The following is a 19,956-nucleotide window of genomic DNA, read 5'->3' on the forward strand; positions in this document are numbered from 1 at the left end:
ATCAATGGCTATTGCTTGAGTTTCAACTTAGAATGAAACAAATCATCTTTTTCCCCAGTTTTTCAGCAAACAATCTAAAATTTGACAGGTTCTTTAAGGCATCAAGTTTGACATTTTTTTCTAATAAACACATGCACATCCAACAAAATAGCAACAGATTGAAATTAATTTGGTCCGTCCATTTTTGGAGAAATACATAGTGTACTTCTATAAAACCTAGAAATTATCGGGGAGGGGATGTTGAAAATTTTTTTTGAAACAATATTTTTGGTGCCACAGCTGCCTCTGTGTTTAAAATAGCGACTGTCAGTTTTTTTAGGGGGGGCCTTATCTGTGGGGCGACTAGTACCAAATTTGAGATATTACGTGGAAGGGGGGACTCCTTGGCCGTGGAAAGGGTGGTCGCCCCTGATTTATTAGACCCTTAGTAGGCCTATTACAGTAACACAATGTATTCAATTTAATAATAAATAATATTTACATAACTATAAAAAACCTTCTGTAATATAACATGCATGGAAGTATTCGGATATTCAAATGAGTATTCGTGAATCTTGTCTAAGCTATCATGTTAACTCATTCTGAGTATTCTTAACTGATTACTCATTCTGCAAGTATTTGGTAATTGTTGCAATAAATTGCTAAACTCAAAACGATGACTCGCCTGTCTAAACGTCTAGTCTAGACGTCATAAAACCCAATCACTCTATAAATAAAGTAATAATATTCCTCCATTTAGAATGCTTTGAGGTCTAATAGTCCAAAACTAGACTACTAACAGCTAGACTCTTGAAATTTATTGATGTGGTGTACGAGTTTGAGCAATACCAATTCTACATTGAGATTTAGAATACGAGTATTTACTAGAGTTCAGAGATTATTCACTTGATGATTATTCACAGATTCACTTGGATGTCTCAAATTCCAATGTTTCTATTAACTCAATTTCGTGTTTCTTGTCTGTACATATCTGTACAATCTACATACTTCACAAACTAATAATAGAATGATGAATTATACTTCGAAAAATAACAATTACAATCTTTTTCACAAACACATTATATATATTCGATCCTAGACTCATGATTTTTCATTTTTTTCTGAGACCAGCAACAACAGGAGAAGCTGCGAGACACGCTACTGTTGACTATATTGTACGAGTAGAAGAAGAGAGAAAGTTGGCAAACAATCGAGCAGCGCACCGTTTGCACAGCGCAAAAAGAAGAGAAAAAGTTCCGACTTCTATTCGACGAACTTCAAGTTAAATTGAAGACTGGAGAAAGCAAAGCAGACGTGAAGAAAGCACTCTGGACAACTAGTGTTCTCCTCCACAATCTTTCCCTCTCATCATCTCTCTGTTTTCCTCCTCACTTCTTCATCATCTCTTTCTAACACTATTCCCGCCCCCTCGCACCACACAACTTGTCTCTGTCTCGTCATAAATGACCAGTCTCAGTCTCATCCAGACAATGCAATTTGAGCAAGTTTTTCAAGTGAAACGCGCAAGTACGAACACACACGAGCAACCAACTTGAGCAGTTTGTTGCTCCGCCACAGGCCACAGTCACAGCCACACGTGTCATTGAACCATCACACCAACCAACATCTCCAGTATTCTACTGATTGATGACACAACCAATATACAATTAACACTGTTTTGCCTTCCTATTTCAATAATGCATTGAGATTCCATGCCTGTTCTCTATATAATAGGCCTCTTGAAGAGAACATAAGAATATTCGGCTTATCGGATTCTGGAATCAGTTCAGTGTAATAATTAATTTGGATTGGTAAGACAATTCAAGATCTTCAAGATGAGATATTAAAGTTTTGTAGGCTTATCATAGATTCGCCTGCTCTCCTGAGATATTTCTAAGTTCAAGGGAATTGAAAGATTAGGTAGGTATGTGGGATTGTGTGAATCTATAATTGGTTCTTTTATATCAAGCCTTACCTTGTTCGAAAAACAATAATTAGGGATCTATGTAGGCCTATTGCATGAAACAAATTAAATAGTTCAATCCCTGATCTTGGGAATCAGAAATCAATATAGCATGAATCAGGTTCAGCTTTTGAATCAAACCAGTTCTTGAATCAGCTGATCATATTAATTTGGAAATTTGCTAATTATCAGGACCCGGATTCAGATTGATCTTGATAATGTGACCCGTAAACCATAAGTGGTAACTTTTTGTGAGTGTTCTCTGAATAATTTATCAATCATCATGAGTCACGTCACGTAGGCAGGGACAGTTTCTGCTCGAAGAAACTCTATGAGCCATCAAGGTGGTTCATATATATATCATATATCAAACAACTAATCCCTTGAATTACCGTGGGAAGAATTCAATTTTATGTAATTCTAACGTATTGTACATTTTAGAGTATTCGTGGGTTTCACTTATGATGTCAAAAATGTGACCTCAAAATACTATGTCGCATTATTTTTGATCATGTGATCTGATTGTTTTGATCAATCTCAATTTGTAACTTCATGATTGCTTTCTCATTTCACAGAGCGCTTCAGTGAATGACTTGAGGACCGACAATGGCAACTAATAAACATAATGATGAGATCCAATTGGACAGATAAAATTGCCAGAAACAGTAGCTGAAAGTGATGGGATCTTCTATTTCAAGGCTACTGTCACACAGGCAGGAACGCCAGCAAAAACTGAAATGATTTTCAAGGTCCGCGTCATTAGGGTAGGTCAGATCAAGTTTACTGTCAATGGATTACGTAAGGCACAATATTTTACCGAATGAAATCGCAAATTCAGAAGAATTTTTCCAAATTGTCTTCCCATTAGTTTCATTCAAGTATGATTCTTGAAGGGTTATTTGTGATGCTGACCATTGAATCCATTTTCAGATATTGTTGGCAGTAGTCGTATTTGGAAACCATTTAAAATATAATTTACAGTTCTATAATAATTTTATACAGCATTCAAAATTACTGGAAATTCACCTTTCAGTGATTTATAGAATAATCTTTATCTATCCATCTGCATTGCAATCTCTTCTAGACGCAAATATATATTTCATCCATCTGGTGTTGAATTATATAATTGTGTAGATTCTTTTAGTGGATAAACTGGCTTCTCAAAAATTCGCAATAATCATTTCTATTTACAGTAGGTAGCCTTCTGCGTGACTTGACCACCGATAATAATCTCTAAGCAGAAAATAGGCCTGTAATGTCCCATTCAATTGGCATCGATTGGCAACAATTAGATTCAGAGCAACGGATAGCCTACTTATGAAAACGTTTCACCTTTCTATAGATTATAGTAGCAGATTAGCATGGATCACAGGTAGTAATTGAACCTAAACTACCAATAATTGTGAATTACCGCTCTGTATTTTTGAAGATACTGTATGTTCTACTATTGTGAGATTCACATTAAGCTGTCAGCATTCCTTATGAATGACATCAATCATCAACCCATACAAAACAATGCTGACAGTTTGTGAATCTCGCAACTAACTGTACCTCTTCTATTTTTCAACTGCCATAGTTTTCATTCACCACCCCTTTTCTTGCATAATCATATTGATTGTTGCATTCTGAAAATGACAACACTATTTAATGTCTAAAAATGACGCTGAAATGTTGGTTTCTAGATCAGGTGGGTTGCATTTTACATACCAAGCTAAGTATACAGTTGCGAGAGTTCTTTTTCTGTAGCAAATGTATTTTTACAATTTAAACGTAGAAACTTAGTGTCTTTTACTAATCAGTAAATATTTTATTATTCATTGGAAAATAGTACTCTTCACTTGAAATCATCTTGTAAGAGCCTTTACCGTTCGAGTACCTTTACCGTTCAACCCTAAAGAAAATATAGCATAAGTGATAGAATAGTCTTACGCCATTTTTCTTTACAACGTTCCACATCTGCATTTTGAATATGGAAACCGTGGTAAAAGACTAATACAACTTTCCTCTAGCAATAATAGTACAGTAGTTGACATCTTGAATTCCCCACAATTTAGTATTGGTCTTTCTACGATTGAGTAAAATATGCAAATTATCAAGAATACAGGGTTTAACATTGCTCCCAAATAGTTCATTACACAAGTATTATAATGAAAGATATATGTTTTAAACATTTTTGTTTAGAGTTTCACTTTTTCTAAGAGACGTTTGCAAAGTTGATCCTACTCGTTCAGTATCATTGTCAGTTTAACACAAAAGCATCCTCTATCTCTTTTAAACCACCATTATCACCATTATTTCCATCTCTTCCTCTCTATGTATTTCTGTCGTACCCAACCTCATCTCTTACACACAATTCATGATTAACGGACAAAGCTACAAAAGTACAGTACCTCATGATAAATCATTCAAGGTGACTCACTATACAACTTTCGGATTCAATATGAATTTTCCAAAATTCATTTTAATTCTCAGTGATTTTATTTGGTACAAACTATAGAACGCTGCGTCTCTCAGAACTCCCCTATTTCTATGAGTCTGAATTGACTCAAACTGGAAGCTGATGACGAAATGAACCACAAACGAGACACGATTTGATTTTAATTAAGTTTTATGATATAATGACATTTTTAAAGCCGTGTCCACACTGAACAAATGTTCGATATACATTTTCGGCAAACATGTTTGTTGAGGAGCTCAGGGACAAACATTTTAAAAAGTTTGGACAATCATTGTTTGTCAAACAAAAAACTACTGTTTTTCAGAACATTTTCAGTATTCACAGCTGTAAAACATAAAACCTGTACTTCCCACTCACAAATATTTTGTTTTATGACTCGTCCACTCTGGCCACGGGCAAACATTGTTTGTCAAACATAATAAAATTCCCCCAATCTTTTTCAACAAACATGTTTGTTGAACATTTGTTCAGTGTGGACACGACCTTAGAAATTCCATAATATCATAAAACTTAATTAAAATCAAATCGTGTCTCGTTTGTGGTTCATTTCGTCATCAGCTTCCAGTTTGAGTCAATTCAGACTCATAGAAATTGGCTTATTATAATAAATTAGGTCAAGAAAGACTAAATTTACTATTCCTTTAGATCACGCCAACAAGGGGTGAAAATTTCAAAATAATGAAGTAATCCTTTCCACTTTTCCCTCGAATACCACTTCCACTGGTTCCACTCCAATAAAGCTATTCTCAAACAACATTTTGCGATTTGTTGAATACAAAAATAGATAGCTCAAGTGTGACCGGAGATTGCATAATACCTCTCTCAAAAGCCATGGCTGTTAATTTGCAAACATTATTTTTCAACATAGCCTAGTAAGTATGAATACAAGTTTTACGGAAAACATCATAAACTTCTTCAAGATGAGAAGAGCATCCGTATTTTTCCAATGAGCTTTCAAATTTTATTACACCTACTAACAAATACCGTTCAAGTAAATTCATGATGATGATGATGATGATGATGATGATTTTGTTATAACCTCTCAAAGCTGTTAAGATTGTTTGTGAGATCACCTCGGAATTTCCACTTTTGGAAGTAATGTACCGTATTTTGTAGAAAACGATAACTAATTTCACAGCACTTTTCTTCAAACTACATATATTCTTCATTTGAGCAAAAGTATTATTCTACTTCAATAGTAAAGACTCGAGACGTTTTCCTAATGAAAACGAGGAACATATTTTCCAAAAATACCTTTGATACCGAATATATGATGACTAAATTGATTAATTTATCATTTTGCAGACGATGATTCCCATAGAACTCATAGGCTTGAGCGGAGAAATTGAAGAGATGATGAGCGATGAATTGGCCAGCTGTTTTGAGTTGGTTACGTACCACACAGGGACGTGATTGATTTTGAAGCTCATAACTGCTTGTTATCAGAGCTGCTTTTAGACAGTCACCCTTCCAACGGGAGAACCGAGAGCACGAAGCTCATCAAATCTTTCCAATTAAACAGCTATGCTAAGAGCTCTAAGATGTACCGAAAATATGAGTTATTGTTCAAGACTGTATCAAATAAATGAGAACCGTAGGTAAAACTCTCCTCATACATAAGATACAATTGCACATTGTATTCATGTAATTTATTTTCACATAAACTTTCAAAAATTATTGAAGAGTCAGGAAGGAATAAATCATGACAAGAGTCAAGTCCAATACTGAGGATTTTGAAGCAAACATGATATCAGGCGCATCATTACAGAGTACTGTATTCGGAAAGTCAATGTGCACCAATTGAAATGACAGGGAACAATTTCTCCTGTTCTCTGCTGCGCACGACATACTGTACATCTGTAACAGGTATGTGAGTTGTATTTAATGTAAAGTAAAGAAACATAATGTGAGTAAAGTAACTGATGTGAGTAAAGAAACATGAAGAATATAAATCCAAAATATTCAAATCATTATTACTGGACCGAAAATCAAGTGACGAAGCAGTGTATGATTTCATAACCTTAAACTTTGGACAACATTAACTTTTTATCAAAATTTTTGGACAGGCTCAGCCTAGTTTTCCTCAGAATTAAGTTTGTTTTTCGGTAATTCTTCAAAATTAATAAGTGAATAATTTCCTATTTTAGTTATAAAAATGTGAAATATTTCTTCATGTTTAGTTTTGAAGCATCTAAATTTGAAAGTCTACTTTGTGAAAATACTTGAGGACTGAAAATATTGTGAATTGAAGGACTACAAGACTCAACCTATTTCGGACTATGTGTTATCTAAATTTTCGAGAGGAATAGCACAAGGTTACCTTATTTTTCCTCTCCCTATCATTTTGATAATGTACGTATTGTATAAATGAATAAAGAATAAATAATGTCATAATTATATTATGATTATAGTATTTTGTACAATAAATGAATGAATATTAACATATTTCTTTATTCTAATTGTTCATTCAAAATTCAAGTGCACAATGACTACCAGAACACTCCGTAAATCACTGTTTGGCTATAAATATTGGATAATAGGGAGCGTCAAGATCAAAACTAAACGGAATTACCAATAACATTTCTCCAAAGTTAAACGCAACAATCATGTCTTTAAATATATTTTAGAAATCGTTCATCATGTGTGAATCAGTGGTCACTGACCGTTGATTCAACCAAATCCAACTCATTTATTGGGGAACTCCAGTCTCCAGTCTGTTCTTTTCATTAATGCAACCGCAGTATTACAGCATACATGCGTAGCCAATATCCAAACAAACCAGTTGATCCTACCCGTTCAGTGACATTGTAAATTTAGCACAAAAGCATTGTCCTCTCCTTTTCTATCTCTCTCGCACTACCATCATTGTTATCTCTTCCTCTCTAAAAGATGTATTTCTGTCGCATACAATACGAGTTAACCTCATCTCTCACACATTCATGATCAACGGACAAAGTTACAAAAGTACCGTAACACATGATCTTCCAAGGTGATTCACAATACAACTTTTGGATTCGTTTATTAAAATAATATGAATATTCCGAAATTCATTGTAATATTCAGCGATTTTATTTGGTTCGAGCCATATATGGCTCTGCATCACTCGGAGCTTCCTATTTTTATTAGTAAAATTTATATTGAATAATTCTCAAGATTGTAGTCCCGTTAATATGGTAGTTTGAAAGAAGTACGGTTTTTGTAGGATTTAAGCCTACTTATTCCTACATGATCAACGTAAATCGTGATAATTCATAACTGCAGACTGCACTCATATATTATAATCCTGAGCTTGACTCATACGGGAAACAAGGCTTCTGATATGGAGCGAACGAAACAATATTGACAATATCATGTACGGTAGCCTACGCTTACAACTTACTGTATCTTCTACTCACTGAAAATAAGTTGATCTGATCAAAATTTAAACTAAGAATCGAGAATGAAAATCTCAAGTACCATCTCAGTGATCAAAATGTTAGTGTGAATAATTTGAAGCATTTAATATATATATTATCTCATAATAATATTATGTCATCAACTTTAACCTCCTCTGCTTCCTATCACAAAATAAATAGGCTAGGAATTAAATAAACAAGTACTTTCCTGTAGTATGAGTGAATAACAATAACATTATGAGGATTCATACAAATAAATTTATCGAATCGGCTTGTTTGTTTCCGTAGAAGAATCTAGAGTTAGGCTTCTATAATATCACTCCATATAATATGTAAGTACTTAACTCTTCATAGCATCAGGATCAAGTTCATATAAATAATGTACATGAACGCTTCATAGCGATTAAACAAGGGAAAAATCAAATTTGTTGAACAAGATGTGCTACTTTGAAACTGATTTCTATTCTTACTATGTTGCTTATACCATGGTTAATCCATTCAAGTCTAGCTCGAGTAGCCAAGTAGCCATAGGAAAATGCATCGATTAAAATCCATATTAATTTATCATCAAGGGAAAATATCATTTTTCGATTGAAATATTGAACGTATTCAAGAGTTTACAGTCGTGAGAGTTTACTCTACAGTATAAACATCATCAGAAAGCTCCTTGTTTGATAATTTACTTTCCAGAAATTACAAGTCGGAAATCGAAAAATTGAAAGTTTGGTAGAATATGGATCATCCACACTCCATAGATTTAATACTTTGCTGATGTGAGCCCGAATAACTTTATCTGTTTCTCAATATATAATTTATTGAACAAGTAGGATTTGAATAGGACAATAATTATAATAACTGGTATTCGTAAGACTACCGAGACTTAGGCTATTAGGGCCCTAGAGACTTAGGCTACTGGACTATTTGTATAGTTAGATAATTTATCTTCAAATAGTTATTGAAATGCTTCGTGTAGTATTTTTGAAAGTCTGTTCATTCGATTCATTGGATGATGATTTTTTCAAAAATATTAGTTCATTTTTTAATAAACCTCTCAACTGTTTTTCCAATACTCAATTGTGAATAATATTCGCATTCAATATAGTTATTGAATGCGTTCTGAAATTCATCTCATTTTTTATTTGGAAATATTCATCTATTAAACTCATATTGAAAGTTTTCCATTGCTGTTCCTTCCTTTGTTTGATTCCTTTTCCAACCAGCATTCATTTTGTCATCTTGAACTCACACACAGACCATAAACTTCATGGGTAATCATCAGGAAAAATTGTATAGGTAACTTCAAACACCGACTATAAAACATTGCATCTTTGGAAAATTGTAATAAACAATACGACGGTAAAGCTACATACCTATACATCAGTAACAGAGCCCTTAAGGATGGTAAAGCTGGAGTCCTACAAAACAGTATCAAGAGTCAGTTTCCAGCTTAGTGGAAATATACTCGTACTTTCAATCAGTTCTCTATTCCCACTCAGCCCGGCCCAGCGAGTATAAATGGTACTTATAGGAAGAATATTTCCACTGAACCGGAAACATGGACTTTGATACTGATATGTGGGAATCCAGTTTAATTCCTATTTACATCCATGTCACTGAAATATTTGTAATCTTATCGAAAATGTGCTATTGGAAAATATTTTTGTCGAATTTTAATATTATTCAGTTTCTAATATTGTGATTTAACGATTTCGTTTATTCCAAACTGTAAAACTAATATTCCAAACTTATTTCAAGTCACACAATAAATGATTTTCTTTTTCTTATCATGCTCAAATCAAATTACAACCATTGTATATTTACAATATTACAATACCGTAATACAATAGCGTAATCGGAGAAAAATCCTGAAAAATCGAATCTGATGTCAAGTAATGCAGGTAAGCAATATCATACTACCTTTCACTTGCTGATAACAATCCTTTTTTTAATTGATAACAACCTGATATCGTCCCACGTCATTACAACATCCATGTCAGGGTGATGTCAAGAAACCAGACTATACTCTTTATTCACTATGTATTCCAACAGTATCAGGTCTTGTTGTCAATGACATACTTCGACTGCCTCATTCAATCTCTGCTAAATAAATGGCATTATTTGCACAAAAAAGTAAAAACGGCAATCTATAGAATATAAATTAACTTCTTAAGGAACAAGTCTAAAAATATTTGATGAGGTGACCCATCGGAAAATTCCGAGACTTCCGCAGAAAAAAATTATATAATACCATGTATATCATTGCGAAGAAATTTAAATACTATTTTGTATGGAGACAGAATATTGCTATCAAAAAAAAATAATAAGTTGATAGAAAATTGAGAGATGGCACATCTCAATTCCACCATGATATTATTCAACCACAACAGTATCACTGATTCATGCAGTCTGAATGAATATGAATAATCAATCTTTCCATTCATATCCAAAATTGATGTAATAACAAAAACGTATTTCAATTCATTTCAAATATAGTGATAATAAATTGTTGGTTACACCAAGCAGATTACTACATCACTATTGGGAGTAGTAGGCTTAATTATGAAACTATTTTAATCATCTCGTATATTCATGTATGAACTCCTGTATTAAATATGAAATATTCCTGTAGTATACTAGTGTACTGTATACCAGAGACTTTAAAATAAAAAATTCAACTCCTTTGGTCGTTTCGTTTAATTGGTGATATGACTTATCTGACTCAGACCTTTCGCTGTTCCTCGCTTGATCCTATTTTCTTCAGCAAGTAAAAACTGTAAGCATGCATGTAAGTATGACCAGAGAAAACTTCTATACTAAACTTCTAGATTGCTTTTTCTGAGGTATAAAGCACTTTCACAAATTAATATAGGCTATTTGGTACAGTAATCCAATATTTGAAAGAAAGGAGAGTCAAGTATGGAACATAAATGAACATGTAGAACCAAACTTGAGTGACATTGAAAGAGAGATGATAGATGAATATTTTGACTCACCGGCAGCAAAGCAGATGACTAGAACGGTACACAGCATAATGCCGGTGGAGATCCTGTTGACAGTTGATGAACTGGAACGGTGGCTATGGATTGTTGAGAAGTGCATTTTACTTTCAGTAAAACGGTAGGAACTAGTCGGCAAACAAAACATTTTTTGTTTTCAGTCTTTCAGGCTTTACAACTGAATAGTATCAGAAAACGACTGACACCAGTAGCACTTTACAACACATTCAAGTAAAATCAAGAACTGTCACTTGGTTGTTCTGTTGAGTAAACGAAATGTTCCAATATTTGGACTTCTACACAATGTGCAATGTTCGTGGCGATGTTTTTGTCATTGAGTGAGCGCACTTCAAAACCTGTCACTTGTTTGTGATGAGCCAGTCACTTGCTGCAATGAAAAATTGAAAAATTGTTAATATCTTTGAGAAGCTTGAAAATTTCCAAAAAAAAATAAATGAACATTTGAGTTTGTCAGGAGTCAAGAATTAACAATGATAAAATATTTTTATTTCTGATGAGAGAATACAAAAAGTGTTGATAGTATACTGATTTGAAGTCTACATTATCATTAGTTAGATAGTTATAGTCTATCATTATCAGTGGCTCCAGTTTCCTGAAGGATATGACTTATCAAAGAAATATGTGCTCAATGGTCAATTAGACAGAATATTCCATAGAAAGTATTGGAGTGTACTGACAAATTTTGTCAAATAACGCTGTTTGTATTCAGACGACATCAAAGAGATTATGAGTTTGGACAACGATAAGAATCCCTCTCTTCATTCCAGATTATACAGTCGAAGTGAGAATGTCAATGTTATCACATCATCATTCCCTTTCAACTTGGCTGTATTAATCCACCATGATTTAAATTTACCTCTATACGCAGATTATTTGGAACATTTTGGTTCAGCTCTGGTAGCTATTATCAAAGATCTCATAGCTGATAATAGAGCTTTTTTATCATTTTATAATTCATGAAGGAGCTCTTCTCAACAACCTATAAGATTGACAAATTCAATCGTACAATGATGTACAGAATGGTTTCATTTTTTCTTTCGAGGTATGAATGATATTGAAAAAGGTAAAACATTTTGATTGCTCATTTGATATTTATTAATATTATGGTTGAAAGGTCATCTACTTTATATTATAGATCCATATACCACGAATATATTATTTCCATTAAGTGATGTCAAAGAGGATTACACTTCCATCTATAGATGTAATCATTCAACTGTCATAATAAAAATGCATGGACCTAGATTTTGATAAGAAATCAGGTAGGATCAAAGTAAGAAGTGAATTTATTTTAAAACATTTAACTCTACACACTAGAACTATGAAACAAAAGTGAACTAGAAATGTATGGAAATTATTGAGATATTGCAGTATTACAATATTTATTATGTCCATATTCGCAATTTACAGCATTCAATTTGAATTTTCGTTTAATAATTATTATTGAACTAGAAATTAATTGAAAAGTAATGGAGTCAAGATTTATTGTCAAAGTAATTTTGATTTATCCTCAAATATCAAGTGCAAAGATTGGAATGAAAATTTTCTGAATTAATAAGTTAGTATTAGTTACGAATATCATACATTTTAAGGACTTAAAAACCCTCAATTCATCTACATTATGAACTGTCATGTCATACAGTATACTTATTATTAACTGTCATACAACAAATTCTAAAAATAAGCAGAACACCTACAAGTGAATGAAATACTGAACGAATTTCGCACAAATGTTACCGCCGGATTTCAAGTGCACGTACTATTTTGTCACTTTAATAGTCGGGAAATCACTCTAGAAATAGCGGCGTCCGGTATGACGGGAGAGTCACGCGAGCATGTGGGTTGTTGTGAGCACCGGGAGTCTGACTGCGAGGAGTCTCCTGGGAGTGCGGTCGGTTCAGAGGTTCGACAGCAACTGAGAAGTTGAGGAGTGAGAACTGACTGAGACAACGCAGACAGCAGACGCAGACCTCTGTCTGTCGTCTCTCTATATACACCACACTGCTCTCTAGATATAGTACACAACATTATTTGGATCCACCCGCCGCATTGTATAGCTGTAGATACTGGCCGGTTGAGAGTGCAGTGTACTATAGATAAGTGCGCCTGAAAATACGCAAATAGTTGACTAGCACTACACGCTCGCTCAATATTTGCACGTGGTGAAACGATTGTAGTTAATTGTAATAAATTTATCTGTTACTAGATACTCAAACATTTCTAGGGGAAAAGCGTCACTTATAAAAACGAAAATAAAAACACAGATCTTATTTCTCGTCAAACTAATTAATTTAATTTTATCACCAGCGTTATTACTATAACATTCTCGTGATTTTAACCAGGCTTATTGCAGAGCTTAAGATTAAAGTCGTCTTAGTTGATATCGTGCGGGACCCGCACACTGTAGTATTAATAATCCCTACAGTATTATAGTTTCTTGAATCTATGAAGTAGCCTAATAATAGTATTTCTGGAGACTGTAGGAATGATAATGATAATTCCAATTTATTAAAACACTTTTCAAACTCTAAATGAATTCTCGTATTGCGAGTCCGTGATGACGTTAACGTTGAACTAGAAAATATTATAAATGGATACCATGAACAATGGTAGAGGTTCAAGTCTGTATTTAGACGACTGCGTAACCATATTGAGAGACCAGTGACAATAGAATACTCTAAAAGCCTATAAATAGATACCGTACCTCTATATTTTTCAACTCTACCTACTATATATTTTGTGCCCGAAACTGTGAATTTGACAGTTCTAATTTGGTTATTATTCAATTTATATGGTCACAGCTATGACGTTAATTTATTCTATAAATAAGAATGAATAGAATAACTATGGAGATGGAAATGCCTTCATGTGACGACTGAGGTGATGGCTTCCATATATTTGGGTGGTTAGTTTTAGTATTCATTTAAATTATTCCTCTCAGTAACGGTTACAGAGTTATTTTATAAAATTGTTTCTGGTTGTTGAATATTTCTATCTTGAAAATAATCTTGTTTGAATAACGAAAGACAACGTCAAGGAAGCATAGGAATGTTGGTTAGCATAGGTTAGCATGGAAGCATAGGTAGTTGAAGGTTACCAGAAGAACATAGAAAGTCTAAGAGTTGAGGGATTTTTTGAAATGGAAGATGTCAACAAAAAATAGAAAGTCCTATTCAGAATTAGGACAAGACAAGAAAATCTCAGCTTAAGCCTATTCTTAGTGAGAACTATCTAGAAGAGATTGGGTCAACTTGTCTACGGAGAGACTGTGACAAACGAATCAACTGTAGAAAAAACGGATGAATAACTTGAAAATACATGAATAAGTGAAACCTGAAAAAGGGTATTTTTCTAGACACTTCTGTGGATCACTATCTTATCAATACCTTGAATAATGATGTAATGCTCTTCAATTGAAAACGATAGTTGTGGGATACGATTCCAGTTGAAGAATTCATGATAATTTTATTATCAATTTCTTTAAATTCTTTATTTTAGTGAGAAACTTTTTGTATTTTATCTTTGCGTTTCCCGGTCATTTTATTCTCATCATCGTTGATAGACATTCCCAATTATTTTTCATTCAAAATATCAATTATCATCCAGAAGAAAGATCCAAAATCTAAAAAACGATAATACTGCAAAATCCACAGTCATCTATTAGGCCAATTTTGGAAATTTGATTCCAGAAGTAGAAACATTTTTATGGATCCATTTCATGATTTTAATGACACTAGATGTGTCCGGAAGCGGTGTACTTTTATTCAAAGCAGTTCTGTTGTAACTCAGCATTTAGGTTTTGTTGATCTAAACAATCAAATTAGATCAGCATCTGGCTCAGTTTTTAACTTATATCCTTCATCTTTAGACAACACCCCCAAAAACCTCGTCTTATGTCTACCTAATGTCAAGAAGTGTATTGGTTTTTTCTTCTCAAATCAAATCAAATTTATTTCCATTCAAAATACAGTTCACAAACATAAATATAAATTACATTTTTATGGAAAAATTAGCATCCGCAAAGAAAGAATCTGAGCGCGGACGCGAGTTGTGCTATTTCAAAAAACTAAAATACAATATTACTAAAAATTTAATTATAAATTTGAGAACTAAAACGAAAGTAGAAGAAGCAAAAAGAAACAGTATTACATTGACAATCCTCTCAAAAACTTCACTTAGCCTAACATTCAATCAGAAAGTTAAAACTGAATAAGAAACAAAAAAATAAACAATTTGATTATGAATAAATATTTATTCCTTAAAGAACCGTTGAATTTCTGAAATATTTTCGAGCAAATTATACGAATTCCTAACAGATTGGTTTAAATACAGAAATACCAATTAAATAATCGTTCATTTGAATGGCCAGTGTAAGGACTTTAGAACATAATGACTCATTGGTAAGCAAACTGATCAAGTTCATTGAATTCAATTCGAGACACGTACTGGTCACGTGCGTGGATTTTTCATGAATATAACGGAACGAATTGTACAATTGTCAATCGACAGACCGCCCGACACTATGGTGTCTTTTAGTGCCCATCACCCATGGTGAGTCTTTATATTAATGGTCTACATGGCCATTGACTTTTGACATAAGCTCTCTTCACATAAACGAAGGCACTCATAAAAATAATACTCGTCGTTTTGCTCAAAGAAACGCACATTCTATTGAAAGTAGAGAAATCCACATTCAATGGATTAGGCATTTACGTATTATATTATTATATGAAGCTCTTATAATGTAATAGCTGGCTATTAAAATGTGTATGAATAATATCGTTCCTTTGTCGTAGAACTTTCTTCAATTTGAAGTCCTAACTCTCTTTAAGTATAAGCATAGACTAAGTAAACAGATCTGTGGAATAGGGTTCTAAGTATAAAGAATAAGGTTCAAGTATAGAGGTTGAATAGTATTCAAACTCAGTGAGAAAGAGTGAGTCATGTATGAGTATCAGTACTGATAAAATATCCCTGATATAGCTTGTGAATATCACAAACGAACTGTATGATCAGTTTTTTCAGAAAAAATATTTAAAGATCCAAGTTGTTTGCTTGAAGAGATACATTTATCTTAAAATAATAATGTGGATAGGAATGCCAAGTGATTGAACAAAATAAATTAAGAGATGATCTTCAGGTGCAAACAGAACGAGTGGGTCGAGGTATAGATTTCGGTTTTGTTCAATGCCACTAATCAGCTGTTAATTTTGAAAATATTTGAATGTCATCGAGCTGAATGGTGATGTTCACTTGCATCCTTTGCAGTGTGTTTGTGTTTCATGAAGGTTCATCACAATTGTGACTTACATTGAAAGCTTTAAAAATCGATCAGACTATTCTGTTCCTATCCTTATAATTGAAGTTAGTACAAGTAAAGGTTTCTTGACATGACGCTACGCTGATGTGAACGGGACGTGGCTTTCAATGTTGGGAGTTTGAACAAAGACGTATTTCAGCGTAGCGTAGCATAATGTGAAGATCCCTTATAAAAGATTATTACCGTATTAAAAGATTGTTGATGCCTTATTAAAGATTGTGGAAAAATTGTTCTACAATCAAAGATAGAGATGGTCTGTTATTTCTTCTCGGTGACACTCTAAAAATGAACTGGACATGAAGTAGGGTACGTGATGAATACGTAGATAGTTTCAACAAACAGTAAAGAAGTAATTTACGATGATAAATTAATAGAATTTCAAGTTCCCTCTCAATTGAGTGAATGAAGAATCATCAAGAGTTGACACGTAGCTTCCTTGATTACTATTGGAATTCACATAAAGAGGCATGTCAGTTGGAATTGTGAGGGATTTGTAGAAAGAATGGAAATGACATTATTTGATCATAAAAATTGCAATTCAATATAAGTGAAAAGGTGGGAAGTAAAATTATTCATTAAGAACTAAGTCTCTTTCAAAGTTCATACATCATTAATGAATTCTATTACTGATTGAATAAATGATTGAGGAAACAAAAACGAGTACTTTACATTGAGTACTACGATGTGACAGTGAAAACTATGCGCACAACCTTCATACTTCTGACAATCAAGCTTGTTAGAGTAGTGCTTATTCTAAAAAAAGAGAAAATGGAAACTGACAGCCTTTGAAGAGGATCAAATAGAATGATATTATTGGAATATACCAGTCAAAGAAAGCTCTTCTGTGAAACTCTGGAAAGTCTTTTGTTCAGTGTCACTTCATTGGAAGTAATAATCGAGAGCTTTTCAATAATTGAAGTATCTGTGAATCAAAAAGACGACCTCACTCCTCAACCTTGACATAAACACGAAGTGTCACTTATTGAGGCTGATTCACATCAAACAGGACTAAGAATTCAGCAGAGTTGAGCAGTTTCGATTACCAGCAAAAAAGTACATCAGATTATGCCATAAAAATATTCTACCTTCAATTCTGATTAATATCATCCCGCTTCTCCTGTGAGTAGCCCACTGGTGAAAACCATGAATTTTCAAATGAAGTCGGATTCTCAGTTGATTGAGTAGCAGAGTTGGCTAGCTCAACAATGAAGAACTTTTGGAACAACTTGGGTCATCACAGTTGAGACAAAAATAATTAAAGATACAAAGACTATCATGGAAAAAGCAAACAAAAGTCTAGATTCCCACGTTAATGATTCAAAAGCGAAGTGTCCGAATGGTAATTAACATTCATGACAGTCAAGTATGGAGGGTTTGAGGATGAAACTGAGCTATAATTTGTATTAATTAATTAAATAAAGCGCGCCTCTGAGTGAGGCTTGACAGTCGGCTTGGAGGTAATTGAACTCTGCCTGCTCTCATATCAATAGTTATAAGAGAGCATTCAATTAAAGCGAGGATTAGAAGATGGATAAGAGCTGATGTGTATTCTTATACTAAATTTGTGTGACGCCAAGTTTTCAGATCATATAAATTATAGAGGCAGCTCTAGTGGAATGAGTAGTGTCAAAGTAGAGTGAGTAAATGTGATCAAATCATACAAAGCATGAAATATGTCTAGCTCTCGCTAACATTGCAAATGAGTCTAGGATTTGTGAATTGGGTTCGTACAAAACCCTGCATAATTATGTAGGGTATTTCCAGTATTCATTCTCAGAGCAGAGAAAGAGTTAAAGCTTAAACCATAGAAAAACAATAACTTGAGTTTACGCTATTGTTTCTCTATGCTTAAACCAAAGCAGAGTCAGTTAAGATATTTATATTTATTCAAGATATTTAAGATAGGCCTATCAAGATATTATAAGATATATTTCTTTAAGATATGTTTTCATTGTTTCCGATTCAAAATATAAGTTGCAAGGCAACAACAATATGATATACGTTACATTTATGACGTTCTTTTTCAAAGGTAACAAGCAACTCAAAATAATGGGGCTATAGACTAAAAAGCAGTATCTTAAGTATTGCTGCTAACATGAAGAAAAATGAGTAAATATTTTATACTTTTCACAAATAATATAGTCTGCAAGTCGTCATTTGAGGGTATCAAAACTTGATTAAGAAGCACTCAATAATTGATTGCTGAAGTTCAATTTAGAGACGTTAGATTCTGTCAATATATTGATTGAAAATTGAAGTTATTTTGAATCTTTCAATAGACTTAAGACTATTCATTCAGTGAGCGTGGTTATGAAATTGAAGTGATTGACTTAAATGTATGTGGAGGAGGATATTTGAGGTGAATTAGAAATGTAAAGACCTTTTGTTTTAACACATTAGGATCGAGAAATTCAGAATTATTTTTGTCACTCCTGATTTGAAACAAGAAGTCATCTAATTTGAAGTATAATTAGATGTTGGAATTTTCAACTTACGGTAATATTACGGTCAATATACTCGATGAACAAATAAGTATCAAGACTCTAGCTCTGTTGAAGAAGTAATATTAATGAATACTCACAGGAAAAATCTTGAATCCACTTATGAGAAATTAATTTTGTTGAAAAATACATCAACTTAAAAAATAGATGGGAGACTACATTTACACATTGACAGTTCCAACAAACTTTTTGTATATATAATTCTGTACTAAGGTCGCTTTGCGCATAACTTTATCAAAGTTCCATTTCTTTATCTAAGACTGATAAAGAAATCTATGAATCATTTCATGAAAGTTAATTCAGAATTAGACATTGTGTAAAGTACACATTCTGAACTCCAAGTTCTTTATGAAGCTCATAATTGATAACATGACATGTATGAGAGCTGATAGAGGAAGAAAAATAAGAAAATAAAGACCTAACGGAAAGACAAGGTCATGGGGTGAAGGTCACCAGCGCTGGATCATCTTCCTTCCTGCACGAGACTGCATATGAAACGGAGCAGAGAGCAGAACACTCAAACTACAAAATCACGTTTCCTGATTTTTCGAAATGCTAACTTGTTGGCAAGAGCCACACAATATCAATCTCCATTTCGACAAATTAGCACACCGTATACTTATATACAGCCTACTTTGTATATTACGCATACGAGAGTGTGACATATATTTATGTTTACTCTTTACTGGCAAATGTTGGAAGTCGGAATTTCCTGAAAGTGTCACCGCTTGGATGCGATGTGTCACCCCTGCATTCCATATCTATAGCATATATTATATTGTATACTTAACTAATGTATTTCACTACAAGCAGTCCATCAGTTAAATGCTCTCATGTCCACTTGACGAGACATGCTTTTAATTCCAGCTCGAGCATTAACGGAACATCGATTCCAATGCCAAAAATACGCGGGAGTGCTGTGGGCCTACGCTGTACGGCATCCACAATTATTCTCATTTCAGATGGCCGAAATTATTTGTTATTTAGTTTGTATAGTATTTCTATTCATTATTGAAGGGAAGCGAATAAATGCCATCTTGCGATCGACTGATGGGACGATGAAGCATGACAATATTATTATAATCAACAATTCTGTTTAATTTGAGAGAGATACTATACAATGGATAGAGGATTCCATTCATTTGAAAGTAATGAGAAACGATAGTTAGGAAAGCTGAGAATACTGTATAATATTACAATAGAAGGTTACAATATTGAAAATTTATTTGTTTTTATTGAGAATTTTTTTGTTTTTTACTGAAGGAGCTGCCCACATTAGGTTGAGCTTGTGCGTGGATAATGAGATATATCATGATTAGAGAT

The 19,956-nt window shown here is 33.5% G+C and overlaps 1 protein-coding gene across 3 annotated transcripts in view; it reads right to left on the reverse strand.

Annotated features, from left to right (window-relative positions):
- LOC111044310 (carbonic anhydrase 2) overlaps positions 1-19,956 on the reverse strand; it is a 73,917-nt gene that overhangs the window by 53,171 nt on the left and 790 nt on the right. Inside the window, exons 1-2 of one of the 3 annotated variants that reach the window (XM_039434861.1) lie at positions 12,573-12,797; positions 10,789-11,179 (exon numbers count right to left, since the gene is read on the reverse strand). In XM_039434861.1, coding sequence (XP_039290795.1) covers positions 10,789-10,939 — 151 coding nt within the window. In that variant the 5' untranslated portion in view covers positions 10,940-11,179; positions 12,573-12,797. Of the gene's footprint in view, positions 1-10,788; positions 11,180-12,509; positions 12,798-19,956 lie in introns of those variants that run through there. The other 2 variants (XM_039434860.1, XM_039434862.1) reach the window with 2 other exon arrangements.

Source organism: Nilaparvata lugens, chromosome 8, assembly GCF_014356525.2.
Source record: "Nilaparvata lugens isolate BPH chromosome 8, ASM1435652v1, whole genome shotgun sequence".
NCBI lineage: Eukaryota > Metazoa > Arthropoda > Insecta > Hemiptera > Delphacidae > Nilaparvata > Nilaparvata lugens.